The sequence below is a fragment of the Eretmochelys imbricata genome, chromosome 6 (assembly GCF_965152235.1).
Source record: "Eretmochelys imbricata isolate rEreImb1 chromosome 6, rEreImb1.hap1, whole genome shotgun sequence".
Taxonomy (NCBI): Eukaryota; Metazoa; Chordata; order Testudines; family Cheloniidae; genus Eretmochelys; species Eretmochelys imbricata.
Genome location: NC_135577.1, coordinates 45,059,453 through 45,086,991, shown reverse-complemented (window position 1 = coordinate 45,086,991; position 27,539 = coordinate 45,059,453). Strand labels below are relative to the sequence as shown.

General features: G+C 40.5%; 1 protein-coding gene across 1 annotated transcript; it reads right to left on the bottom strand.

Moving 5' to 3' along the window:
* Positions 1-27,539, bottom strand: SLC5A12 (solute carrier family 5 member 12). Its single transcript, XM_077820135.1, has 15 exons — positions 27,183-27,539; positions 24,919-24,984; positions 21,716-21,767; positions 19,929-19,996; positions 17,933-18,087; positions 16,236-16,376; positions 13,320-13,449; positions 12,784-12,872; positions 10,499-10,611; positions 8,328-8,395; positions 7,641-7,727; positions 5,920-6,098; positions 4,610-4,713; positions 3,002-3,123; positions 1-165 (listed from the first exon to the last, which is right to left on the bottom strand). The coding sequence occupies exons 1-15, from the start codon at positions 27,537-27,539 to the stop codon at positions 1-3; spliced, it is 1,896 nt and encodes a 631-aa protein (XP_077676261.1).

The window sequence follows — 27,539 nt, the reverse complement described above, 5'->3', positions numbered from 1 at the left end:
CTAGAAGTAGGATTCTGCCTCTATGCTTGTATTGGTGTAGGATTTTTCATGATGATTATAACCCGGTAAATGACTCTGGGTTTCACTGTTGAATCCATTGTGGATGGGCTCATCTGTCCCTGCCTTCTTTGCACCATCTTTACACAGATTGTTTTCAGAGTCCTCCTGAGAAATAGGAATAAAAATACAGAAGTTTGAAGAATAAGTGTGATTTGCCATATTTCAAACATGAAAACCAACCCTAGCAAATCATAGTTGGATTTATGCATCTAGTCCCTATAAGAAGAGTTTGAAGTGTGATTCTACTCTGTAAAAAGAAAAGGAGTACTAGTGGTACCTTAGAGACTAACCAATTTATTTGAGCATGAGCTTTCGTGAGCTACAGCTCACTTCATCGGATGCATTCTGTAGCTGTAGCTCACGAAAGCTTATGCTCAGATAAATTGGTTAGTCTCTAAGGTGCCACAAGTACTCCTTTTCTTTTTGCGAATACAGACTAACACGGCTGCTACTCTGTACTCTGTAAAGTGACTCTTATCCATCACAGAGCTGCTCCCTGTGTGTGTTCAGAGTGACACAAAAAAGGCTTTGAAGTTAAGTGCCCAGATCTCACTGGATTTCAATGAGATTCAGGCACCTGAAACTTCCTGAGGCTCCTCTGAAAACCCCAGAAAGATATTCCTTTTGTGTGTGTTACAGGGCCAATACATTGCACCTGTGCAAACCCACTGAACAGAAAGGGACACTGAGGGCATAATCTGAAAATAATCCACAGGTGTGATCTACATGGGCTGAGAGAGTTTCCTAAAGAGTCTTTATTACACTTAGTGGTGCAAAAGAAGGGAAGAGCCATCTCAACTCTCAGAGCTCGGGTTGAGCTGGCAGTTAGGAAAAAAACATATTTATATAGAGTTTGCTTCCTCAGTGCCCTGAGTAATAATAATAATTGCTTATATATTCATTATCCCCATTTTACTGATGAGGAAATTGAGGCACTGACTGGTGAAGTCACTTGCCCAGGGTCACCCAGCAGGCCAGTGGCAGAACCAGGTCTCCTGAGCCCCAGGTCAGTGCTCTATCCACTAGGCCACAGAATCTCCCAAAGTACAGGGCAGCACTATGCTAGGAGGAGCATCAGGCTGGAATCATGACTGAGATAGTCACAAATCCTTCCCACTGGCACCTGGGGGAAGGGGTGGATAATCTGTCACAGATATTTACTGGGCATCTTGTCTGCTTTCCTCCTCCTGGAGGCTCAGCTTCACTGGCCAGTGTATTAGGAGGGTGGAACCAAGGTTCTGCCCCTCTTTTGCCTCCTTCCTACCCATCTGCTCCAAGACAGGGAAGGAGTAACAGCTGTGCAGTCTTTGGTCCCCATTGCCACCACCAGACCTGCATTCTGACCCAAGATTTTAGGAGTGTATGGGAGCCTTATTTCTGCATATAGCTCAGGAAAGCTCTATATAGGCCCAGCACAATATGGACCTCTTCAAACACATATATGACAGAATCCAATATACCATGTGGCTTTTACAGTCATTTTTCACAACAGAAACAAAAGCAAGGAATTGACTTTACATCTTTTCCTCCATTGTGTCCTTTGGCTTGTTAATATTTAGCCCCAGTCCCAGACACTTTTAAAAGGTGTACTAATAAGTATCTAAAGCCTGAACCTGATCCCACTGAACTCAGTGGCAAAACTGATGTTAACTTCAATGGGAGCAGAATCATGTCCTTAGAATGATGCTCTCCTCAACTTCCACATAAGACTGACACAAATGAGCAGATCATAGAAACTAAGTGGTCAGGTTTTCTTGTTCTATAAGAGGACAGATCATTTCTTTTGCTCTTATCCCAATTTTCATGTTTCTGCTGTAATTCCTGATATGTTTGCAAGAATGTAATATGAGCAAAAAAATTATCCATCATCTCAAAGGCAGTCCATGCTGCCTAATTCTCATTTCCTCCCCAGATCCTGAACCCCAATTCAGTTCTGATTGCATCTGCAGAATTCAAAACCACACAAGTACTCTTGCAGCTTCCCAGCACATGTTCTTCACAAACCTACAGTACTTTCATTTCTGAAATACTGCATTATGCAGTATGCACATTTTCCACTGGGTAAAAGGAATAAGAGTAACATTTCCAAAAATTCTCATTTTCAAATGGCAATTTGTCTTAGGCAATTAAGGTTAGATTTTCAGAGGCATTTTGGCAACTAAAGATACAGAGAGGCACCTAGTGGGATTTTCAAAATGTCTAGGTGCCTAATTTCCATTGACATCAATGGGAGTTAGGCACCTCCTATTTCTAAAAATCTGGCTCCAGACACACAGGTGCTTTTACAAATCCCACTAGAGACCTATATGCACTTTTAGGCACCTAAATAGCTTTGAAAATCTGGCCTTAGGTGCCTATGTTTCAATGAAAGTCAATGGGACTTAAGCTCCTACATGCCTGAGTCACATTTGAAAATTGAACTTAAGCTCTTAAATCACGTAAATACTTTGAAAATATTACCCTAATTCTAATCTTTAGATATGTTTTTAAGACCTCATAGGAAGATTGGTGCCTGTCCATTTCTTCTGTATTTTTGTTTCTTTAAACATTAAATAATGCCTTGTTTGACCTCTCTTCTTGGCCTTTTGGCTAAGATTAAATTTCTGATATGCTCCCTGTTGATGTGTAAGAGATTATACCATGCATTACAAGGAGCATTGACTTCACATAACAGGGCTTCTTCCTCTCTAGATTCCGTGATCCTTCTGTACCTGGTAAATAGTGACATATTGTAACATGATTTGGGGCTAAATAATGAGCAAAATAAGGCTGATTTTTTTCAGTTCTGGTCTGATTTCCACTTAACTGTTTGTGGCCTTTTCTGCTGTATGCAGCAGGAATTTAGAATTTGATGTCTAAATCTGATCCGTTTGTCAAATACTTTGCACAGCATGCACTGAATAATACTGTCGTGTGCGGTTCTGTTATGAAATAGACTCACTTTTGTGCTGTCATGCTGCACGCCACACCAGCATAATGTTTTGCATTTTTCAGACCAAAAACAAAACAGGTTGCAGACAGGACGTATTAACAGTGGCTTCATGTCTTTTCCTTTAGCAGGGCCTGGAAAGAATAAAAATCGTTGTTAATGGTATGCTCCATGGACATCTAAGCAGAGAAAGGAGACACAAGACAACAGATGAAGCTAAGACAGGTAGTTATTCCATGGTCTGTGTGGTGGCTCACTTGTCATCTTTGCCCGGATGAATCTCAGCTGTCATGGTCTCAAGCAATTAATCCATCTGGCTGAGATAAATATCCACTTAGGGAGTTTGTATTGATCTCATCTAGGGCTGCATTAGGGAGAGGGTGTCAGATGAGCATCTCTGTTTATTAATTATGTAAATATTGAGGAAGAGGTTAAATGCGTTTGCTTGCTTCATTTTGACTTTTTATTTTTGTTTCATTTTAAAATGAAAACTAGTTTGATCTCTCTAATAAAAACAAGAAGATAACAAGCTGAATGCTCAGCTGGGCCATACTCACATCAGAGCAGCTGAGAGGGTGGGGTAAGGTGGAGCTAAACCATTTTTCTGTCCCCTGATCTTAGGGCCACTGGAGGCTGAACTGCTCTGCAGTGTAACTTAGAGCAGGGTAAGCACTGCTTTAAATTCCTCCAGCTGCAGAGGTCCCATAGTTATGACAGTTTTAGACTCCCCTTTAGGGCAGTAAGTCTATCTGCTATTGCTGTTTTTCAAACCTCCAGATCCATCCATAGTTAACATACCCAGAATTTCCTTGGGAAACCTCAGTGAATGGGAATCTACAAACCAGTTAGCCCAGGAGTGGGAAAACTGCGGGCTGGATCCAGCCCATCAGGGCTTTGGATCCAGCCTGCAGGATTGCCGGCCCCACACTGCTTCCAGAAGGAGCCAGCAGCATGTCCCTGCGGCCCCTAGGGGTGGGGAAGAGGGCTCCATGCGCGGCCCTCACCTGCAGGCACTGCCCCCTGCAGCTCCCATTGGCCAGCACAGGGAACTGAGGCCAGTGGGAGCTTTGGGGGTGGTATCCACAGGTGAGGGCAGAGCACGGAGCCCTTTGCCCACCACCCAGGGGCCAAGAGCCTGCCCTGGCCCTAGTGAGCGCTGCTGCCACCCCGGAGCAACTCAAAGTAAGCGGTGCCAGGCAGCAGCCCGCACCCCAAACCCCTCCTGCACTCCAACCCTTTGCCCTGAGCCCCCCTCCCACACTCCTCCCTGCACCCCTGCCCTGAGCAGTCCCGCACCCCCTCCTGCACCCCAACCCCCTTTCCTCAGCCCCTTCCTGCACACCACACCCCTTCCTGCCCCTTGCACTCCCTTCTGCACCCCAACCTCCTGCCCCAGCCCTACATTCATGGCCCTGCATGCAATTTCCCCACCCAGATGTGGCCCGCAGGCCAAAACATTTGCCCACCCCTGAGTTAGACTCAAGTGGCCCAGTTTTAGCTCCACTGCTTTCCAATAAGTGTCTGGGTTTCGAGTTTGCACCCTTGTACATATCTGTAGAATTCTAATACAATTGATTCTAGTCGAATCTTAATGCAAAAAACCTTTAATAAGTAACCAACCTGTTAAAAAGCTTATCAGAAGGCCTGCAATAATGCACCCTAAACAGCCCACAGTGCTGTAGTAAAGGTAGGACAAGGAATACCAAGTATCTGCCAGTTGAGGCCTATGGCAGCACAAGAAGAGAGGAAGAATACGTTAGCAATAATTGCCATTGACTTATAAATGTCTTCCTATGAAGGACAAAACTATATTGTCTCAGATAAAAAATCATTTAAAAAAAAACAGAAGTAATAGACAGTTCTATACATAGATAACCACATACACACATCAAGAACAGAACACATGTCCAGTATGGATAGAACTGCATTGGGTCCAGATAGTTCTAGCATTTTAACAAATAGTTTGCTTCTGGCTAATGGTCACTGCTAGAATTGTATGTGTCACAAAAATTGGTATTGTCAAGTGGCTTTATGCTTGTCAATCTCTCCTTTCCAAGTAATTATAAATGCAGATAATTTAAGGCCCAGTCCTGTAAGGTACTGAGCGCTGGTTCTGCCTTTTGTTGGGTGCAGTTAGTTAATGCTAGATCCACAGTTACAGATCTTTCAGTCGTTTAACCAGCCCCTTATATTTTATTTATAACTTCCCTTCACACCTCTTCTATATTACAGATATACCCTAACGTGCTTCTAGAATCACCCTAAGATGGAATTGACTTGTGCCTGCTCAGTTAATCTCTTAGTAATACCTGGTTTGGCCTTTTCTTAATGCTAGCTATTGAGCTGTATGTATCTTGAAAGTGTTCCTCTTTAAAAGTTCCACAGAAGTCAATGGATAGCTTTCCCATTGACATCACTGGGAGTTCAACAGGACCCTAAGCAAGGTACAACATGGTAACTGAAGTGATACTAAAAAACTTTTCACAATGTGGACCACATTATAGATCATCTTATGGACACCCTTCCCTGACACCTACAATTTCATAATCCAGGAACATCCCTGCAGCAATCTGATTATAAAACGGGATTGCCTGCAGTACCAGGGGACTTGACTCCATGACCCAGGAGGTCCCTACCTATCCCATGTTCCTAATTGTTTACATGGAAAGGTAATATTAGGGATGTATTTAGTGTATTTTCAACTTTCTTTCGTGTTATGTAGCAGCTGGAGGAGAACGTGCATCATGTGACCAACGAGCTGTCTGGAGATCATCAGCATGCCCTCAGACCCCTGAAGTGTCATGGAGCACAATTTGGACAACTGTTGTAGCCCAGAGCTGATGTCATGCAGTAAGTACCTTTATAGAACAGAATATTAATTTCAAAAACTCACATTGTGACAAAACCGCACAAAAATCAATGGAAAATACCTGATTGGAGGGAGAGTAGGAGCCAATGTAGTTATCATCTCTGAGTTGTTAGCTAGAGTGCAGTTGGCTGTTGATAAGTGCAGAGGGCGGGCCTTTGAAGGCTGTGCTGGGTAAACAAAAGCTCCAATAGCAACCCAAAATGCTAAGGTGATCCCAGTCAATAGGCCTCCTGCAGCACCCTTAAATAAAGCAAGATATATTATTAGACAGAACTGAAATACGTCACTGCACACATGAAATCAGGTGATAATGGCTTGGTCCTGCACTCGAAAATTCCCATTCGCTCCAAGGGTGCTGAATCCATCCTTATTTGGTAGAGTGGGTCAAAAATTGGGCTGGGGCATTGTTAGTAATTTTTTCTCTTCTATTTTTTAATTGAAACTTGAAATTTTGTCACAAGTTTGAAGTCTGAAAAATGCTGACCTTTTCTGTTGTCAGACATGATAATGCAACAGAAGGTCAGAATTCAGATGAAAAGCCTGTTTTCCTGCGTGCTGCACACTGAATGGATAAAACTAGCTTTTAAACCATGTGCTGAAAATTTACTCGGAAATGACCCTCTTTGCTCCCTGTAAAAACTAATATTCCCATGTGAAGCTCCTTCATAATGATTACACTTTTAAAGTGAACATTTTACCATGGTATAAATACCTTCCTGCAGTCCATTCTTCACTGCCTGTACTGAATAGATGTTAGCTTGAATTACAAATATAGCCAGATGGAATTATACTATTTTTGCCCATTTACTGCTCTGTTTTGTTTGGAGATTTAATTCAAATAGAGGGTGGTTGCATTAGACAGTCGACATTTGCCACAAAGCGATATCTGAGCTACCAGAGTTATTTCCTATTCTAAATGTAGGGAACTATTCTCTATTCAGTGAGTGGTGGTAATTGGCAAATGAGGACTTTGTATCTGTGGCTGAAGTCGCAGGGCTTTATTCAGCCAAAATATAAATTAAGTAGATTTGACTGTAGAGGCTCCAGTAACACATTCTTCATGCTGGTTTAGAGTTATATGGCCCTTTCATACATGCACAGACATCCCACATCTATTACTATGGAAACTCAGTTCTATAAATGATGTACCATGGACTGAACTGAATATTCTGTAATGGTAGAATCCACCCAGCATAGATGGTGCACACAAGGCCACTGGAGTCCCCATGCCAACCTATTCTCAGGAGGGTGCTGTTGGGTAAGCCAGGGGAGGAGCCACTGGATCCACATGTACCCAAATCTGAAGTGGCATTAGAACCCTCACATAGGAAGTGCTATGAGTCAGCAGTTGTTATTACAGCCTGTGAACAAAGCTACACAAGGGCTACTTCATAGCCTGAAGCCCCATGGCCTTCACAGTGTGGGAGTGGGGAAGGTCTGAATTTTGTCAATAGTTTTCTGAACAAGCTCCAAAATGGAGGAGCGTTGATAAATGGGGGGTGGGGTAGGTTTGGACTAATCTCTAGTAAGAGGCCTCAAAGCAGGGCACAGAATCTGTGGGGTTGGGGCTGTCATTTTGTTCTGTGTTTGTATAGTACCTAGCACAATGGCATCCTGGTCCTTGATTAGGGCTCCTAGGTGCTACAGTATTTTTATTATTATTATATTTTATCATTTTATAATAATAATAGTAATTAATAATAATTAATAATAAAAGGAGGATCATATAAATGAAGGACCAGCAAGCGGAAACTCACTGAGACAATGATCGTCACCTCTTACCTTCCAATTAGCACAAGGAAACACAATTCCCAGTGTAAATAATCCTAGCATGGGCCCCCCACACATGCCGTGAATGCTGAGTGAAGCCTGTTGAAACAACGCACAGGAGACATTTTTCAGGGCTAATCAATGTCACTTGATATATCCACAGTCTTATTCTTATCACACCTTTTTAATGTTCTCATTCTGATGCATGCAGAGCTCTGATTTCTGCTTTGTAACATTTTAATGGCAAATTATAAAATGCAAATTCCGTCAGTATATTGTTAAAGAAGAAACATTGTGATTGGTGTTTTACCTTTCCAATGATAAAGTTTTTGCAATGATTGCCCTTGTTATTTTTGTTACTGGTCACAGAAGTTAATTTAACACTAAGGTGGCAATGGCAATACTGTATATTAATATTAAGCTGGAACTGCATGTCAGAAAGGACTCAAACGTGCTCCGCTTTACTTTGATTGTTTAGGATTGCACTCAACAAGCAGATTTCTTCACTCAATGGATTATGTAAAGCACTCATCCTGTCAGGAGTGCTTACTATTATTATTATTTATAGTCTGTTTCTTCGTTATACAACACCATTTGTATTTCACAGAAAATATGATTTAATAGAAAAGAGAACAAACAGGGTACAAGATCAATTTTCTTTAGTTGTAGAGCTCAGTGAGTCTCTGGATATTTAAATACCTGGACAACTCCTCCCAGAAGTGATGCTGCCACAGCCATGGAAGTACACAGCACTCCAAATACTATACCTGAAAGAGATTAATGATTAATATTAGCAGCAGTTACAAGTGCATCAGTGATCAGTGGTATGGACTTCCTCAAATTGCTCTGCAGCTCCAAGATTGGTTTTTTTATTGGATTTATTGTTCTTTCCCATCATCTGAAAGATCAGGTAGAATGAAGGAATTTGCATTATGGGCTTTGATGTGGGACCATATTTTACTGAACTATTCAACATCAGATCCTGTTATCTCTTTACCAAAGCAACATTAAATAGTTAGCATTAATTTAGAAATCCCGTCTCTGTGCAAAAAAGGAAGGAAGTTAGCGAAAAAAATAGTCTTCTCCAGTGTTTTCAGTTGGTTCAGTTTTTGCATCTGACTGTATAATTGGTTTCAGTTCATCCTAGCCACTGTCCTATCTCATGCACTAGCATGGCAACGCTCTCACGCATTGCTCTGTGTGGCACTCACAGGGGTGTTCTTCGTGAGGATGTTTAAAGTAACGGCAGCAGCAAAGCTAAAACTGAGGTCACAGGCAGACAAATGTACAGAGATGAAGGGTCTGAGTGTGATTGTGGTCTTACCCTATATATGAACTTAATGAAAATCTGTAGGAGAGCAGCAATATCCATATAAATATTCTAAAGATATTTTTAAAATTCAACACATTATTTAAAGGATGCACTGTCAGAAACTTGATTTTTTTTATATATCAACTATTTAAAAATATCAAGCTGACAGTGACCCTCTAAGAGAGATAAGGTGGACGAGGTAATAGCCTTTATTGGACCAAATTCTGTTGGTGAAAGAGACAAGCTTTCAAGCTACACCAAGCTCAAAAGCTGACCTGAAGAAGAGCTCTGTGTAAGCTTGACAGTTTGTCTCTTTCACCCACAGAAAATAAAATAAAAGATACTATGTCACCCACCTTATGTCTCTAATATCCTGAGACCAACACAGCTACAATAACACTGCATAGTGATCCTCTAAGACAGGCTAGAAATGATTTATAGCTGCCATTCTGTGGGTATCACAAATGAGTTTTCCTTGAGCTTCCCCAGTGCTTTCAACATTAAAACTTTATTAAACTTTTTTAAAGGAGTCTGACACAGTCCCTTGTTCATACATATAAATGCAGGCTTTCATCCTACAAATAATTAAGCACATGTATAACTTTACTCATATAGCATGATGAAAATTCACATTAAGAGAACAACCCCCTCTGGCCTCAATCCTGTAAAGTTACACGAGTGCTAAAATTTGAGCACATGAGTAGTACCAGAGGCATCAATATTGAATACTCCACAAGAGTATTCACTTTTGTTCTCATAATGTGAATTTTTCATCATGCAACATGAAGCAAAAACTGAAAACTTCTAACACTGTGAGAGGCAGTATCTTAGAATCAGAGAATCATAGGACTGGAAGGGACGTCGAGAGGTCATCTAGTCCAGACCCCTGCACTCATGGCAGGACTAAGTATTATCTAGACTGTCCCTGACAGGTCTTTGTCCAACCTGCTCTTAAAAATCTCCAACGATGGAGATTCCACAACCTCCCTAGGCAATTTATTCCAGTGCTTAACCACCCTGACAGGAAGTTTTTCTTAATGTCCAACCCAAACCTCCATTGCTGCAATTTAGGCCCATTGTTTCTTCTCCTATCCTCAGAGGTTAAGAAGAACAATTCTTCTCCCTCCTCCTTGTAACAACCTTTTATGTCCTGGAAAACTGTTATGATGTCCCCTCTCAGTCTTCTCTTTTCCAGACTCTTGAAGGACTGTGAGCAGAGAATAGGTTAGCAAGAAATTCAGCATTATTAGGTTATTCAAAAACTCGATGCAATACTAAGTTCTGCATTTTACTTCAGAAAGAAAACAAGGGCGCTGCAGAAGTCATATACACCTATTTATTAAGTTACAGTCTTGGTTACTCCATATTTACTAACACCTTATTATAAGCTAGTGATATCAGGACCTCATTGCATAAATACCATGAGCATTCAAAAACTTCTATTTTGTGTTGATGTATAAAGAAACAAAGGGGTATTGACTAGAGAAGAAGGGTTAAAAAAATACTTTTGGCATTATGATAAATATGCATAAGTAGAAGATCCATCTACTGTACCTACATAAGCCTTTGCTGACCCAGGTGCTCATTTTTTCAGAGAGATTTGAAAAACGGTACTTGACAAAATCCTCAAATGTTACTGTTGCTAGAGCATTTATGCTTGCAGCCACAGTGCTGTAAAAACAAACATTTTACAATAATGTACAATTATGATCATATTAACAGAAATAACTCCCAAATAACATTATGCTGAGCTAAAATGTGCTGGCCAAAATATTAACAGATGAATCATATTGTTTATGATCTACCTTGAACATTTCTTGAAAAGACTGGCTGATTGGCAATTATTTCTTTGTTTTATATATGAATAGTCATTAAGCTGTCATTCTGTGGGTATCACTTGATATAACTGATTAAATGACTGCAGAGTTTAAGCCCCACAACTGGGACTTATTGAGACTAGCAAAATCATGAGCACAAGCTGCTAGTCTCAGACTGACCACTGAGAGATGAGGACATTGGAACCATTCCCATTCCCGCTGCAATCATGAGGGGCCTTTCACTTATGCCACTTTCGGTGCTCACTCAGAACAAGATAGAAGCACCTACTTAAGACACACGGTACCAAATCCTCCACTTGCCGAAACTGCATAGACCTTTTCCATGTTCTCAAAAAAGTCAAACAAGAACATCGCTATGTTAGACTCCAAAGGGCATGAAATAAATAGTGCTGGTACCATATTTTTCTGGAAAGCATCATAACTAATTAAGTCCAATTTGGCAAAATTCCCCAAAGACTGGTTCATTTCACGCTATCTAATACATCCATCTATTCTCAGACCATAATGCCCGCAACTATAATAGCTACTCCTTTCACATACTTTGTGCCAAATAAGAACCGTAATTACTCAAGGCATAATTTTGACACCCTTGCTCATGCTGAGTAGGACTTTACTTAGCAAGTAATCCAGGGGAAATTGTTGTTATAGGTACAGCAGCACAAGTATGTTAGGTTCTTTATTCTTTCATCAGTTATACCCAGGCAAACCCATTGGTGTTAGCCTGCACAAAATAGTTACTAAAATAATAATACAAATTAAAATCATATTCAGTTACATCTCCCTCCACAAATGCTATCATTCATTTCATTGTTGTATTGTATAGCACCAGTAATGTGCAGAGTGGTTGGTTCCACACTCAGTTAGACCCATGCTACCCTACTGATGTCAATTTTCACAAAATAATGACTAAAATGACTTAAATACATGGTGGACATAGAAAATGTGTTTTGAGAGTTACTTTTACCAATGGATTTTTTCTTCAAGCTGAGGAAGAATTTGAGCTCGTAATAGGCAAAGACCTCACTGAGTTATCCTGGTGTAAATCCACTGACTTCAGTGGAGTTGCTCTGGATTCACACTACAACTGATCAGAATCTGTCCCAATGAGGTTACTTGGGTGTAATTTAAGCCTACAGGTAGGATAATTCACATCCTTTTCTTAAGGCACTACAATTAATTGAGTATACTTATTGTACATATGAGAATACCAGTTCTATTGGCTCACCTAATCCGAGACATGGAATGGAACTGGTTTCATATGAATCAAGACCATTGTGATCCTGACATGACTGTGCAGGGAACAGAAGCATGAATGTGGTAATTCTCAGATGGCTTTTATGAGTTTGAGTCTGTGGCAAGTCTGCCTGCTGCCAGTCTGGACTTCAACCTTCCATCTCTTTCTAACTTTCCTTTGAACACTGATGATGTAGTTACTACTGCCTACAAGCCAATTACTACTATCCATACTCAGCACAGCCTGAGGGAGAATGATTTCTCCAGACACATTTTTTTTCTACTTTGACAGTGTATTTATATTATTTTCATAGTGGTTTTATGTTGAGCCAGACACACTGTTGTGGCCTCCATTTGGTTTCCTAATTGTACAATTGTACCAGTCAAGTCAAATAAAAGGGATTGAAATCTTCACAGCTGCATTAGCTCAGGAGGCTGAGCTTCATTTAAAGAGGACATTGATATTTCGCCGATCTTTCCGCTCCCTTGTTGGTGTTAATAATGTGGTTCTTGTTCTTGCGTTTGAAGGGGATAGGAAAATGTAACTGCCAAAGCATACTCAGACTCTAGCATGAGTCTGATATAGAAAGACAAACCACTGCAGCATTTCTTAGCTGAGCCAAGGGAAAGAGAAATTCTGCTGCATTTTCATGTTCAGCATTTTGATCAGGGTTTGGTTCTTTGATGAACTGTCAGTTTTGCCAACGTTTGCATAGTCAAGGCAGTATGTGCAATGGCACATACTAGACAAAACACAATTTCAGACACAGACCTGAGGGTTCCGCTGAATGCGCATGCAACAAATAGTCCGGGGAGTCCTGGCATTGTGGAAAATATGTCCATAACAAAATAAGGCATCAGCTAGGAGAAAACACACACACCAAACAAGAGAGGATGTTAACTGGGACATTTTCTGGACTCTGCAGATGCAGTCGCTACTTCTGACCACATTGCAATACAAAAGTGAGGAGTTCAACAGAAATCCTCATTCAGCCACCTCAATTCTAACTGAATTCAAATGATAAACCAAAAAAATAAATTAAAAAAAAGAGAGAAGCCTTTAAGTCATACTGAACCAATACAAAAGTGAGGTAGTATTTGACTATGGCATAAATTAAAAACCTAAAATTCATACATGACACAGGAAAAATTAACAGCATTGTCATATTGTAGAGCCTGGTTCAGCAAGGCACCTGCCAGGATGTAGGCATATGAACAGTCCCATTGACTTTGCACATGCTTAAGTGCCTTCTTGAATCAGGGTCTAATGGTTATCTTTTCATTTACACCATTAATCTGATTCTATACCTGATCAGGTGCTGAAATGAAACCAGCAGTCCAAGGATCGCAGTTCTTAAAATGGGCATACATCACCAAGCCTGAAAAGACTGCACACACTAGGATTACCCAGAGTCCCACTAAATTAAGGTACAGTGCACTGAAAAGAGAGAGAGCGAGAGAGACCTTTTTATGTCTAATTCAACACAAATATGGCAAGGTCATTACTGGCTACCCAAGTTGTTCTCCTACATTTCAGAAACTCCACTGAAAATAAATGATACCATTTCTTCATGTCTTGGCTTGTGTGAATGTTGATATTTTTGGGGAGCACCAATATTTTGAAAAAGTAAGGTATTCACTATATTTAAGGACAAATGTAAATGAGTGAAATGTTTTTGGTGCAGCTTCAAGAAGCAGATTTACAATGAACTACAATTCTGATGTTATAAGCCAAACTGACGAGAATCTCTCTATGGCCATCCTTACATATAAGCCTTTAAAAACTGATTTAATTTCTCAAGAGTTGTTGAAGTTATGCATTGAAGTCAGATGGGATATTATTTTGTACTGAATCTGGCCCATTTATAATTTCACCACATAAATGAATCTGTATTCCCCATCAGCAAATATTTGAGGTACACCTGGATGACAGCATTTCACTCTTGGGATTTTCTGTCTATAGTTTAGAAATGTTGTTTTCCTGTGAGGTCTTACATAATCTGTATTGCATTTTGACATTGTCCTTCACTGACTTCCTAGCCATTGCCAAATTTAATTCAAAATTACACTCCTGAATTTCAAAACTCTCTAGGGATCCTGATACAAAAGACCTCTCTGACTTCTTAGCCATCTATCCTTCCCTCCTCCAGTCTTGGTCTCCCAAGACTCTTCACAGTCAGTGGTCACACTTTCACTTGGCCAGCCCCATCCTGCTGAACTCTCTCTCCACCTCCCACTGAGACACTGCGTTACATTGTTTTTCCTTTTAATCATATCTTAAAACTTTATTTTCTTCCCAGCCCTTGAAGGAGCATTTTGAGATCACGTGTGTTAAGGAGACACAAAATGTATAAGAAAGTGGCAGTGAGTAACAACATAGACATGGTATTGTGTACAGCCCTGGATCCCCACCTGTGCTGTAATAGGTTTTCTGTCCCCAGGGTGAATTTGCATTGAATAACACTATGTTACTTTAAAGGAAAGTCTTCCCCCACCCCCCACCCCCCTCTCCCCTTCTTGTTGAACAGATGGGATTTTAGGTCTCTATAAAAATATGCTGTCTTGATTGTATTACCATGTGTGTCATAGATAGGGATGTGTGAACTAATTTTGGACAAAATAAGAATCAATCTGAATCTGTGGCTGTTGCCAGAACAAAACCTAAATCTTTTTATGGCCTGAGAGAGGTTTGAATAAGTTTCCCTTCTCTCCCCTTTTTCTTATGAATGGTAATTGGTCTGAAAGCCTCTTCTGCTGAGTTCTGCTCCTGCTGCTACATGTAAATCTTGCATGTCCCAGGACTTGGTATTTGACACATGGGGTGTACTTTTGGAACCACTGCTCTAGAATGTGAGAGACCCTGGTGCTGCTGCTTCATTTAATTTCTCCTGAAGCAAGTTGTCCAGAGAGGACTATGGAACGTCCTCCAAATGGAATTCCCGTCATGGAAGGAGGATCCTGCAGCCTGCTGCCAAACATACTTCTCTCCTTCCACTGCTGGAAAAAAATCCATAAAGCAGATCTTTGAAGATAGGCATTTTATTTTAATCAGGGAGGGATTGTCACACGTAGAGCTGTGGGAGTAATTTGCCACGAGTAATTTATGTAATGAATTTAGGCTTTCTGATTGTGGAACGTCTAGAAGTCGATTGTGGTTTCTTTAAATGTCTTTGTTCAGAATTATTTGAAGAAGAAGATCTGTTCCAAGCCCTTATTCTCTGGGTTGGGTTGATAAATAGTTGAGAGATCTGAGCTGTGTTGTTCAGCTGTGACAGGTTAAGTAAGGTCACATGGTATTTGTTCTGTCCCGTACTGAACAAGTGCGTAGGCACTTGGACAAATACCTGTTCATATGAATTTAACATTTCGCTCGAATGAATGACCATGGGTGTGATTTTGAAATTCACTTCCTACAAATTTTTGTCAGGAAAACTCAGTCTTTTACATCTTCACAGAAAATGACCATCAAAATGACTATGATCAAAGTTAATTCATTTACAAAGTCAAACATTTGAGCAAAACCCTTTTTTTGCATTATTTAACCAGCTCTAGGCACTTGGGAGTAAAGCAAGGTCATGAAGATATTTGAATCTTTTGATATGTTGCATGTCTTTTTCTGTACATACTAGTTCTGTTTTTAATGACAGTTTATTGAGATATTTATACATTAAAAAGGTTTTCCATTTTTTTCAAGAATACCGTAGATACCAATTGTCATATACTTCTGTACCAGATATGGAGTGGTCACAGAGCTTCCTTTTGAGCAAGATACACACCATATATATTCATCATTACATCCTTTAATGCTCTGCCAGGTATGGCTAAGATTTGTTTAAATATAAGGCATTTTTCACACACACTGCCAGCTAATGGCTGAACTTGTAATACAATTTAGCATTCCATTACACCAGTGTGAACTTCTTAATAGGATATACAAACCCCACTTTTGAAGATTCACTTTGAGGCAGGTTTTTCAAAGTTTAAACAGTTTCTTACTCCATGAATAGTCCCAAAGAGCATCAGGACTACTCAATACAACTCTATGTGAATAAAAGTTTCAGAATCTCACCCTTAGATGTTTAAATCTCTGTTAAGTTGCCCATACCAGGCTCCCTGTGTATATTTGAAAAGTTATTAGAATAGTCCCGTAGAAGAAGAGTTAGAAATAAATTACGTCTGATTATGAGAATAGTTTAGGTTCATTCTTGATACTAGACAACTTACAGTTTAGCTTGCTTTTCTGATTTGCAGGAAATGCATCTCTGTATTGTGGACTGATTAACTCCATAGATTCCTAACCACGTAAAGGTTCCCCCAACTGTGATTGTCCAAAAGGTGTGTCGCCTTAAAGGATCTACATCAAAGCTACAAGACAGAGAGGAAAGTAATTCAGCTCCACTTGATTAAACCCAACATTCAGGCACAATAGAGATATGCCTGAACCAAAGGTCTAGTTTCCAACACCCCTGAGCTTTGAGGAATACCAAAAGATCTGAATCTGCAGTTAGGACACTTGTCTAAATCAGACGTACTGAGTAGCTAATGCTCAGCCCAAATTCATCATTAAACAGCAAAGCTTTTGTGTGTTTACTCTGCTAAAAAGAATATCTAATCACTGTGCTATACCTCAGATATACTGAGACTTATAAGTGTGAGAAAGTTAGCCTTATATTTACTGGCCTTGCACCAGTCACTAGTTATAACAAGCACACAAGTAAGTGGTTGCCCCCCGCCTCCCCTCCGGAACAGACTAATGGTCCATCTCATTCGGTATCCTGTTCCCAGCAGGGGACAATGCCACATACATTCAGACATAAAAGCTCCATAATCCGCCTAATTACTATAGTCATACTATCACCATATATTAGCCCAGGAAGATAAATGTCTTCCAGAGTTAAACTAGCAATTAGCTTACGCCTTAAATTTCATCACCCTTGTAATTTTATTTTAATAAATATAACTAAAGTTAATCTTATTTTTATTTGTACAACTCCCTTTCCGTTACAGCTCTGTTGATTTCTGATCCAAGAACGGCTGTTGATAAAATAGTACACTTAGTTTTTTTTATAACAGCACCATTGTCACTGCTGCTCGTTTCTAAACAGCCGCCAATGGGAGGCCAATTCACCACAGCAGGCACCAGTCTTGTGGCAGCAGTATTAGCTACAGTGGCAAGTGTGTTTAAAATAATGTGGTATTTTTAAAGATGGGGAATGTTAAGATGTGCGAAAAGGGGGTGGGGAATATCCTAGAAAAAGGTCCATGGAGAGATAAACATAAGGGCTGAAATTCTGGTCCTTCTGAAGTCACTGGCAAAACTCCCATTGATTTCAGTGCAGCCAGGATTTTACCGAAACACATTAGGAAAGAAAGGAATGAGAGTTCTTTATGGAACTTATAGAACATCCCAAGAGCTGGATGACTTGACTAAAGCTTGAATACTTAAAGCAGTGGTTCTCAACCAGGAGCATGCGTACCCTTGGGGATATGCAGTGGTCTTCCAGGGGGTACATCAACTCATCAAGATCATTGTTTCTCAACTTGGGGGTCACGATTCCCAAGGGGATCGCTGGATGGGTTTAGGGAGGTCACAAGTGCAGGACCAGCAAGCAGGGCAATTGCCTGTGGCCCTGCAAAGCTATTATATGCTTCAGCCCCAGGTGGCGGGGCTCGAGTTTCAGATGCCTAAAGAGGGGTACAGTAGTTGGGAAAGGCTGAGAACCACTGACTTAAAGCACACTACCTCCTAAAGCATAGTCAATCTGCAATACTTTTATTGAGGAATAAGAACCACTCATTGTCACAGAAATTAACTCTTAATAATTATTAATGTTTAAATGCAGCTTAATGCCAGTAGGGTTTTATCTGAAATGTGAAAAAAACATAATGAGAATTACAGGCAGAGTTTATGTTGTGCTTACTCAAATACTGCTAGGCGTGATCCATTGTTGGCATTCTCCCAGATGTTGGTAGGTCCTCCATTCTGAATAGTTCCTTGAATCAGAACCGTTAAGAAACCAATCACCATGACAACCAGTTGAAATGCATCTGTCCAGACAACAGCTTTTAATCCTCCCTAAAACAATAAGAAGTTGTATATTTGCATTTTCTTGTTGTTGTTTGCATCACAGTAGAGCTTAGAATCCCCAAGTCAGCTCAGGGCCTTGTGTTAGGTGCTGTACATGTGGGGCCAGATTTTCAGTTAGACACAGTAGGCATGTGCCTAGGGTCACCAGTGTTCTGGTAGTGCCTTACCTCTCTAAAACTCTGTGCAACATGAAGGTCAGCTGTAGGCGGGAAGGGGGGCTGAAGAAGCTATGCCTAGGAGCGCGTAAGATGTAAATCCTACCCTGTGTACTTGCACATAGTCAGAAACCGTTCCTGCCCTAAACGGTTTACATTCTACTTCTCGGACAAAGGATGTATTATTTTACAGATTGGGAACTGAAGTACAGAGAGATTAAGTGACTTGTTCAAGATCACACACACAAGTGTGTGGCAGAGTCAGGAACTGAACCCTAGAATCCCAGTACAGTGCCTTAACCACAGGACTATCTTTCCTCCCCTGTTTTGTGTTAAGATAGTAGAAAACTCCATGATGTGGAAACTGAAACTAAACTGGCAAATTTCCTTTTTTTTTAATAGTCATTTCATATTCTGGATATCATGGACTAGCATAATATTGGGGGAGGGGTTTTCATTTTCAGCAGTGGATGGGAATATTAATTTTTGAAAATTGTTATTGAAATAAAAATAATAATGGAAACGTTTCTATTAAATTGTGTAAATCCCTACACCAAAAAGTCCACATTTTAGGCCTCAGGTTATGGGCAATGGCTTTTTTAATTATTTTGAGTTTGGAAAGAAAATGATTAATCTTCTTAATTAGAGTGTATCCCTGATTTGTGTACAAATTGCATCCCTAATTAAAGAGATTGACTATCCGCTATGTAAAGTGGCTGCCAGCTCATGGCAGTAGCCATTTTAGGCTCTGCCTCTTGCCACCAACCCTCACTCCATCACCAATTCTTCCACCCACTAAAAGTTATATATCCCTCCTCCAGCCCCGGAGTCCCTCTGGCTTCGGCTTCATGCTTAATTGTCAAATGTTATCCTGGTAGTCCTGGTCCCAGACATCCCACCCACTGACTTTCCCCCAATGACTGATTCCCTTTCCTTACAAGCTCTCAGTATTCAGGCTCAGACAGAGACTAACATTTTCAAAAATGCCCAAGTGGCTTAGGAGCTTAAGCTCCATTTTCAAAAATACATTAAGAATCAATGGGACTTAAGCGCCTAAATCGCATAAGTGTTACCCTTGATATCCACAGGAAGCTGGTGATCACTGTCTACTGCACAATGAATCCTCAAAGAGTAAGTGTATCTGCTCCCATACAAATCCTCATGGATGTTCTCATGATACTTTCACTCAAAATTGAAGCTCTTTATAAGGCCTGGGATCAGTGGGGTGTGTTCATCTCAGGTTCTATCCCTACACTTTTGCTGGAGTTATTCCAAGAATGAATTTGTCCCCTTACCATTTATAAATTATAGACTGAGAAACATAGTCAGGGAGATCATTATCTTCTTCCCAGAAGCTTTAGTATGGCAGGAAAGTTTATCACTTCCTTCTCTGAACTGAAAAGTCTTGGCCTTGGCCTTAAGCTATCTGATTTAAACCTTGAGAATTCAGAGTGTGGGATGAAGATATAAAACTGTTTGCTTATTCCCATAAAACGTACAAAAATAGATGTAATATTTGAAAGATTGTTAGCTTGCCAAATGTTTCTATGTTTACTAATGCAAACTTCAGTCATTCTAGCTATAATTAGAAACCCTGTTTCTATTACTTCTTATCTGAGTAGTGTTAGCCTTTATCATCTGTATTTAAACCTTTCTGCTGTGTTAGTTACATACCAGAGTGCAGTAGAAAGTGCAGACAATTCCTGTTGCAAATACAGAACCCCAGAGACTAAATCCAGTCACTGTAAAACCAAAGAAAATCAAATTGGTAGTAAAACAACAGGTGCAGTTCATCAGAATAACTTGGATCCTTTTACTCCAGCAGGATAGGAGTATTTATTAACTTTAATATTGGTTTCCTATTAGGCGCTCCTCTACAAGATAAGGGTTTCTTGACTCTGATGCGTATTGTTTTGTATCATTGCTTTCATTTTGCTGCCTTCTTGCAAATTGTGATTAATTGCATTTCATTTGTGTGAGAGTAATCATTAAGTTGAATAATGTTGTAAGGCCAAATCAATTTCTGTGAGATATGTGGAAGATCTCGCAGTTGATAGAATTAAATATGTAATTGTTCTAGAGCAATGATTTCTTAGTTCTCCTTTTGTCCAGATTTCATGAGTAATAAAATTTGCCTTGATGAATTTTTTTTCCTTTGCAATTAATAATATCAACTAAAGTACCAAGTGCTTTAGAGACTCAAATGATTCAAAGAGGGAGAACAAAATTCTGCTGTCAGATATGTATGCAGGACTCCCATTGATGTAACTAGAACTGAAGTAATTCAAGTGAATTTAACATCAAAGCTGTAGGGCCCATAGTGAATTTAGGTAGGCTGAAACTCCCTGTTCGTAGTGAAGTAGAATAAAAATGCCAAATTGTTTCATTGCTCAGTGCACAAATTGCAATTCTGTGTAGAATGAAGCCTCACCTACAGGGGCAATCCAGGTCCCACTCATGCAGCTGAAGCAGTCCTAGGAACAGCATTAATTTTGGTTCCACCTTGCAGGGTATGAATTCGGGGGTAACTCATACCACATAAAACAGAGTCTAGTTCCACTGGGGAATGAGTTGGAGGGGACTGGGAGAGGCCAATATGGCGTCAAATGATTCACCACTGCATGGGTCCTCTGGCATTCCCCAACTCCTATCCTCTCTTTATGGACACATTGGGCTGAAGTAGCCTCTTATGGCACCACTCCATGGCCTGTGTGGGAGGATTCCTTTCCTTTCATGGAGATAGCCAATACGCAACACACTTAACAAACTGAGCGATGAGTCCCTGATTTACAATGGTTTTAGCACAAAAAAGTGAAGAACATAGTATTCAGTTGTAGCTACAGGGGAAACAGGGATTGGAGTTACACTGGAATTTGAAAGAGAGATGTTACAAAAAACTTTATAGGAACTTTATCATTATTCAGGACCTCGGTTTTAAATCTTCCCTGAAACATGCCATGATCAGCAGCATAGAGCCACTTAGTGCTATGCAAGGGCATTGGAGAATTGCCACCTGCTGTATCAGAGACACCACAATCTTACTCTTCAGCCTTCCTGCTGGGAGTTAGACAACTGAAATACTTCTAGATAGAGAGATCTCAGTTTTATCCCCTAGAGATCAGTGCGCCATTGGAAGGGGAAGAAAGAATCAAAGTACACAGTACAGTGGTGGATCATCACCTTGTACTGAGCACTTTGCCAAGATATTGAGAAACTGTTCAGCACTCACCTCCTCAAGTTACTCTTTAGTATAAACTAAAATAGAGCAGGTAAATGACAGACTCCTGCGGGTGTACTGACACAAGAGGGGGGCGGGCGAGCTAGCAAATGTAGAGCTACTAAAATGAAGGTACAGAACCTTTTATAAAGCATTTTGGTTTTAATCTGTCTGCTTCAGATATCCTGCTTGTGTTGTGACATGGTTGATTGGTGTAGCCATGTGCTTTGGGCTGGAAACTCACCTTGGTTAAGAGCCAATGCCGGAGCATAAACCACTACTCCAGTATAAAGAATCTGAAGGAGAAAAAAGGTCATGAAGAATATACTTGGAAAAATAGCTGATTGGTTTCTGATTAGAGAGGAGCTCAAAGCTAACCATCAGATCCAAAGGCCCCCAAATATGGTGAAACGTGGATGAGGTTCTAAACTGTAAGGCTTTCTGTCCCTAATCTCTACAAAATCAAACTTCATTTTCTTTTTTAACTCTGTAGTTATGGATACATCAACAATATCTATCTAGCTGTTTTTGATACACCTATCAGTGTGGTGTTTAGGTGCCATGAAATATTAATCAGATAGAGAAAGTCATATCTGGGGATGTGAAATCATATCAACACAATGACACAGAAATAGCCTAGCCTACTCATGTTGAACCTGGGTGACTGTTAATATCTGACAGAGTCCACAGAACCCTTTCCGTAACTGGCTACTTTTTTGCTAACTGAACAATTCTAAGCACAAATAATGACACTGCGGAGGGAAAAGAAAAGAGAAGTAAAATACTGAACTGCATTGCTAAGGCTGCTAACATTAAATGAGTAGAATTTGTTTGGAAAACAGTCTCCTGAGAAGCAAACATGTATACCTTCCACGCATCTTTTCCTGTATGTTTAGTTAAAATAATTTGCTACTATGAATAGTTTTAAATCCGTTGATATAATTGTATCTCTACCTTGGCTCTCACACTGACTTGCTGTGTTGATCTTGGACAAATCACTAATTTCTCTTTGTCTGAGCTTCCCCATCTGTGATATGGGGATGTTACTATTTATTCACCTCCTTCATAGAGGCACGGGGGAGAGGCTGTGGGGACTAGTGAGTCAATGTTTATAAGGTTGTTAGTAATATACAGCACTCTATAAATGATAAGTATTATTATTAAGGTATTATTCCCCTGAGTTGTTCTTTTTGCTCTGATTAGAGGTCAGCCTTCACAGAAACAGTATAGATTTGAAAAAATATTACAGCTTTACTGAAATTCTCCCTTACCCCTTGCACTGACTGATTTTACATAGGCTTTTTTTGGTTGGGAGTAAGCAAGGTTATTGGGTTGAAGTAGCTGCCACTTATTGCTCCTACTAAGCAACTGGAGGCAATGTATCCAACAGGCACAGATTACATGGCCTGCACTCCCAACAGCTTCCTCAGTGCATTCGTTTCGGAGCCATGTCTACAAGACACAGGAAATTCAATAGCCATGGTGTATTGGTTGTTTGGCCCACCATCCCTGCACAGTTTCTCTGTACTGCCCACAGTGTGCAGAGAACCTTGCACCTTGGTGAATTTCACCCTTCGCTGGTAATTCAGTGACATTCAGGGACTGTGTTTTGATGCTTGCTTTTGAAAACCTAAATAAATTCATTGTAAGTGCCTTAGTTTCATTTCCTCATCTGCCTGTTGGATTACTAAAAAGTGGGAAGGCATCTTAAAGAGGTTAATTTAGTTTTGTAAAAAGTACTTAACTAATCCTCAATACTATAACAGAGGCACTGTTCTAAATATAGCCGAGAATCCTAGAGTGTACCTTCGGAGAGAAAATACCAGATGGCAAGCTGCTCAGCTGCAGTTATGGTCTTTGTCCTCCTTCATAGCCACAGCTGTATTGTATATGCATTGGTTTGTATTCATGTGATGCACATATGGTTGTGGATGATTTAGAATCCTGAATATGTACATGCACTGGGTCATCTTGTTAAAGAAAAAAAAAAAACAATCGCCTTTAGCCTTCTTCCCGAATGAGCTGAGACAACTACCAGGGGGATTCTCAGGTGGCTATTTAAGCCAGATGAATTGCCACTTTGTGCAATCAGAGTGGTTCAAAGGGGTCAGAGCATGATCCAGAATCTACCTACTTATCTCAACCAAATCACACCAATTATCTTTTGGAAAATTTAGTTTGAGTGATTGTTTTTATGAGCTTGTGTTACAAATCTTTCAAAGAAAAATAAAGGTGGCCACCCAAAAAACTTCAGAGATCAAAAACAGTCTTTTAAAACAACTACTTCTCTACAGGGCCGGCTCCAAGCAGGTGTCTGGGGCGGCATTCAGAATGGGGTGGCAGTCCGTGACCCGCAGCGGCAATTCGGCGGCAGCTCTTGGGCCAGCAAAATTGGTAGAGCCGCCCCTGCTTCTCTAACTGCCAAACAGCAGAATCAAGTTTGTCTGCTGGAAATGTGCAGAAGGGATGATTGCTGTAACAAAAGGGGCCATGTGCTAGAAATGCACCTCCTTTGGCTACATAGAGATGTGGTGTTAAGTTGATCACAAAGGTGATTTAAGTCTGTTTTACTGACTACACAAAGAAGTGGACTTGAAAGTGACTTACTGTCCTTTGAGAGAAAGTAGATGGGGAAAAAAACCCTCTTGAGATTGGAGCAAGAATGGCTGAACCATGTGGGTGCACAATTGTGTTCAGCGGGAGGTCAAAGTGATGGCTGGGGGCAGCAGCCATAAAGAATTTTATTTTTAAACAGGAAGGAGCTGGAAGGGTGAAAGCAGTGGGGTGCTCAAGGTGAAGAGATAGGAGTGTCCTGGTGAGGGTGGGTATTGGCAGGAGCTTGCTGGAGGGGAGATTCCAGGCCAGAATTTAAATAAACTGGTGCCTTCAAGGGATCTTCACAACTGCTCTACAACTGTCAGGCCAGTGCTGTGTGAGGGGGAGGAACAAGCAATCAGATAAAAAGTTTTAATGATAGAATGTGTTCAGTTAGCTAAGCAACTACGCCGTTGGACTACAGAGGGCCTCATGTTCTTCTGGTGAAAGGGGTCATGTGGCTTCATAGTTCCTCAGAGCAAAGGATTGGGTGCCAGGAGACATCTAGAGTCCAATCCCAGATGAGCCTCTCTGATTCACTACAGTATCTCAGGAGGGTTGCCAATCCTCCAGGATTGTCCTGGAGTCTCCAGGAAGTAAAAATGAATCTTTAATTAAAGATTGTCATGTGATGAAACCTCCAGGAATACGTCCAACCAAAATTAGCACCCCTATACCTCAGGGAACTCACTCACCCTCTCTGAGCCTTAGTCTATAAGCCCACTGGAAAATAAAGAAAAGAAAACAAAACAAAGCAGGACCTCACTACAAACAGATGCTTCATCTGAGCTGAGCTTTTCTAGGTAAATATATTACAGAAAACCCGGTTATGCACACAAAGGCATTTCTTACCGTCTGCACTATGTAGATCAGTGTTGCAGCAAAGCGAACAGACTTGTTAAATCTTAACTCCAAATACTGGGGGAAATGAAAAGTACAATTAGTGAAAAGCATCTGTGACATTTGGGCCAGATTATGATACAGTTATTAGCACTGAATAGCACTTTACTCCACAAGTAGTCCCATTGACTTTACTAACACTGCTATCATCACTAATGAACAGGATAGCATGATCTTTGCAGCCATAGAAAATTACATTTTAAGAAGCTTTCTAATTAATCTAAAGTATCTAAGTATCATAATCATAAGTATCTAAAATAATGTGTTGGGTGGAACTGAACTATCCATTACCTGATAGTACCTGTTATGTTGGGAGTCCTTGGAAAAATCCAGAGGCAAATCAGAAAAGGAAAAACTGCTTTATTTTGATTCTTCATCCAGCTACATGGGGGGGGAGGGGGAGTTGGGGACATCTGCAAGCTAACTAGGAAAAACTGGATTGGGTTCTATAGAAATCTACTCACTCGAATCATCAGGATAAACTCCAACTGATTAAGGATACCGCTGCCCTTAGCAATTTCTGAGTACCCATCCATACTTTCCAGGGGATTACATACCATATAGAATGCTCCCCAGCACACATTATTTACAGAAGATTCCGAGGACTTTCTGTCCTTTAGAAATCTTAATGCAGAGATACTTGAGTAGCTTCTCTGTTACTCTTAAGCTTGTCATCTTTATTTGCATTCATTGGGACAAACTCTTCTCTCAGTTACACTGAAGTGATCCCAAGGATTGCAATTGAATTGCAATGATGAAATGGGGAGGAAAATTTGACTCTGATCTTTTATTATCCCAATATATTTGGGAAAGTGCCCTTGTTTACTTTGCTTCTGGTGACCGGGACAGATTTCCCATCTGAACTTTTCCTAACCTAGCCATGAAACGTTTCAAAATGCCTATGCATAGTTTTTCAGATGGAGTTTTTCCCTTGTTTTTAAACCTCTGTGGCTGTGTACAAACATTCCCATTACCTTGGTTTGATTTAGTAGCCCATGAGGCTTTTTTTCACCCATTCCTTAGGTAACTGAATCTTTCTGTAGTAAAGAACAGGACCATGTCCCATGACCTCTATTAAGTCAGCTGACTATTGAATACCTTACTTGTCCAAAATTTGTCCCCAATGACATCCAGATAATTGAGGTCGTGCACTGTGCTCTCAGTAATAACACCACAGTGACAATTGATTTTCACAGCTGCTGAGCAATCATACCAGGAATTCGTTTCTTTCAGGGAGGCATGCCTGGCAAAAATTTCAGAAACAGCTGGGAAATTGCACAGGGAGCAAAAAACTGGTGTTATCCAACTCCCTCAGATACATCTACAAGTCCCTTAATGTTTCCTGACCTAATCACTGGAGATGTGCCCAGATCCATCCCCCTCAACCTGCAAATTTTGGTAGTGGTCAAAATCTGAACCCAGATCCATACTCGGTAAATGCCCCTAGATTCACAAGGACTGAGCCAAAATCCCAGATCAGACAACCCTGAATTTAGTAGTTTGGGGGGTCAGAAATGGAATTTAGTGGTTTGAGCCCCTCTTTAATACCGACTCATGAATAGCATTTTCTTTCCTGTTTATGGAGACTAAGACGATGTCTACAGTATAGCTGGGAGTGAGATTTGCAGCTTATTAGATGTACCCATGCTAGCTTTGATCTAGCCAGCTCACCAAAAATAGCAGTGCTGACACTGTGGTTCAGGTTTCAGGGCAGCCTGCTCCAGTGGGCCTGAGCCTCTCCCCACGTCACCGGCTATCTACTTGCTTGTGCAGCCAGTGCTAAAGTACACACCATGGTGTCCTCACTGATGTTTTTAGTGAGCTAGCTAGGGTAGAGATAGCACAAGTACATCTACGTGAGCTGCAAAGCATACCCTGACTGCAGTGTAGACGTAGCCTAACCACATTTGTACTGCTCTCCTCACGCAATATCTTTCTTATTTGCATTTACCGACTTTAACCTACTTTTGTACTACTGTATTAAGCAAGGTGGTGAGCTCCCTAGTCTGCCTGGTACAATGGGCTCTTAATCCTGGATTGGTACCCTAAACATAACTGCAATGCAAATAAATAATTATTATTATAATGCTATTCAATGCCAAAGTATAAATAAATACCCTGTGGTTTTGAACTATTCCAAAAGACAGGTTTTACCATAGAATTGGGTTAGAAATGTCTGTATACATAATAGACTGGTTAGTGTCAATTTTACTTACCTCGTAAATGCTTGTAATCCCAGATCTGTAGAACACAGGTAGGAAAAGTTCAGAAGTAAAGATGATGACAAACGTATATGAAATAAAGAAAATAATGAAGGGCGCTCCATAGCGATATACCTCTGCAGGTGTTCCCAGAACAGTGATTGCAGACATGAAACTAGCTGTAACGGACAATGCCACTGGTCCGCATGTCATCTGCTTTCCACCTACTAAAAATTGCTTTGAAGTTACATTTTTCCTCTCCTTAATTGCAAAAAAAACGCCAATGCCAGAAGAAATTAGAAAGAGTGCAGCAAAAACAACATAGTCCCACGCCACAAAGTTTTTAATGTCGGGAGCTATGAACTTGGACAT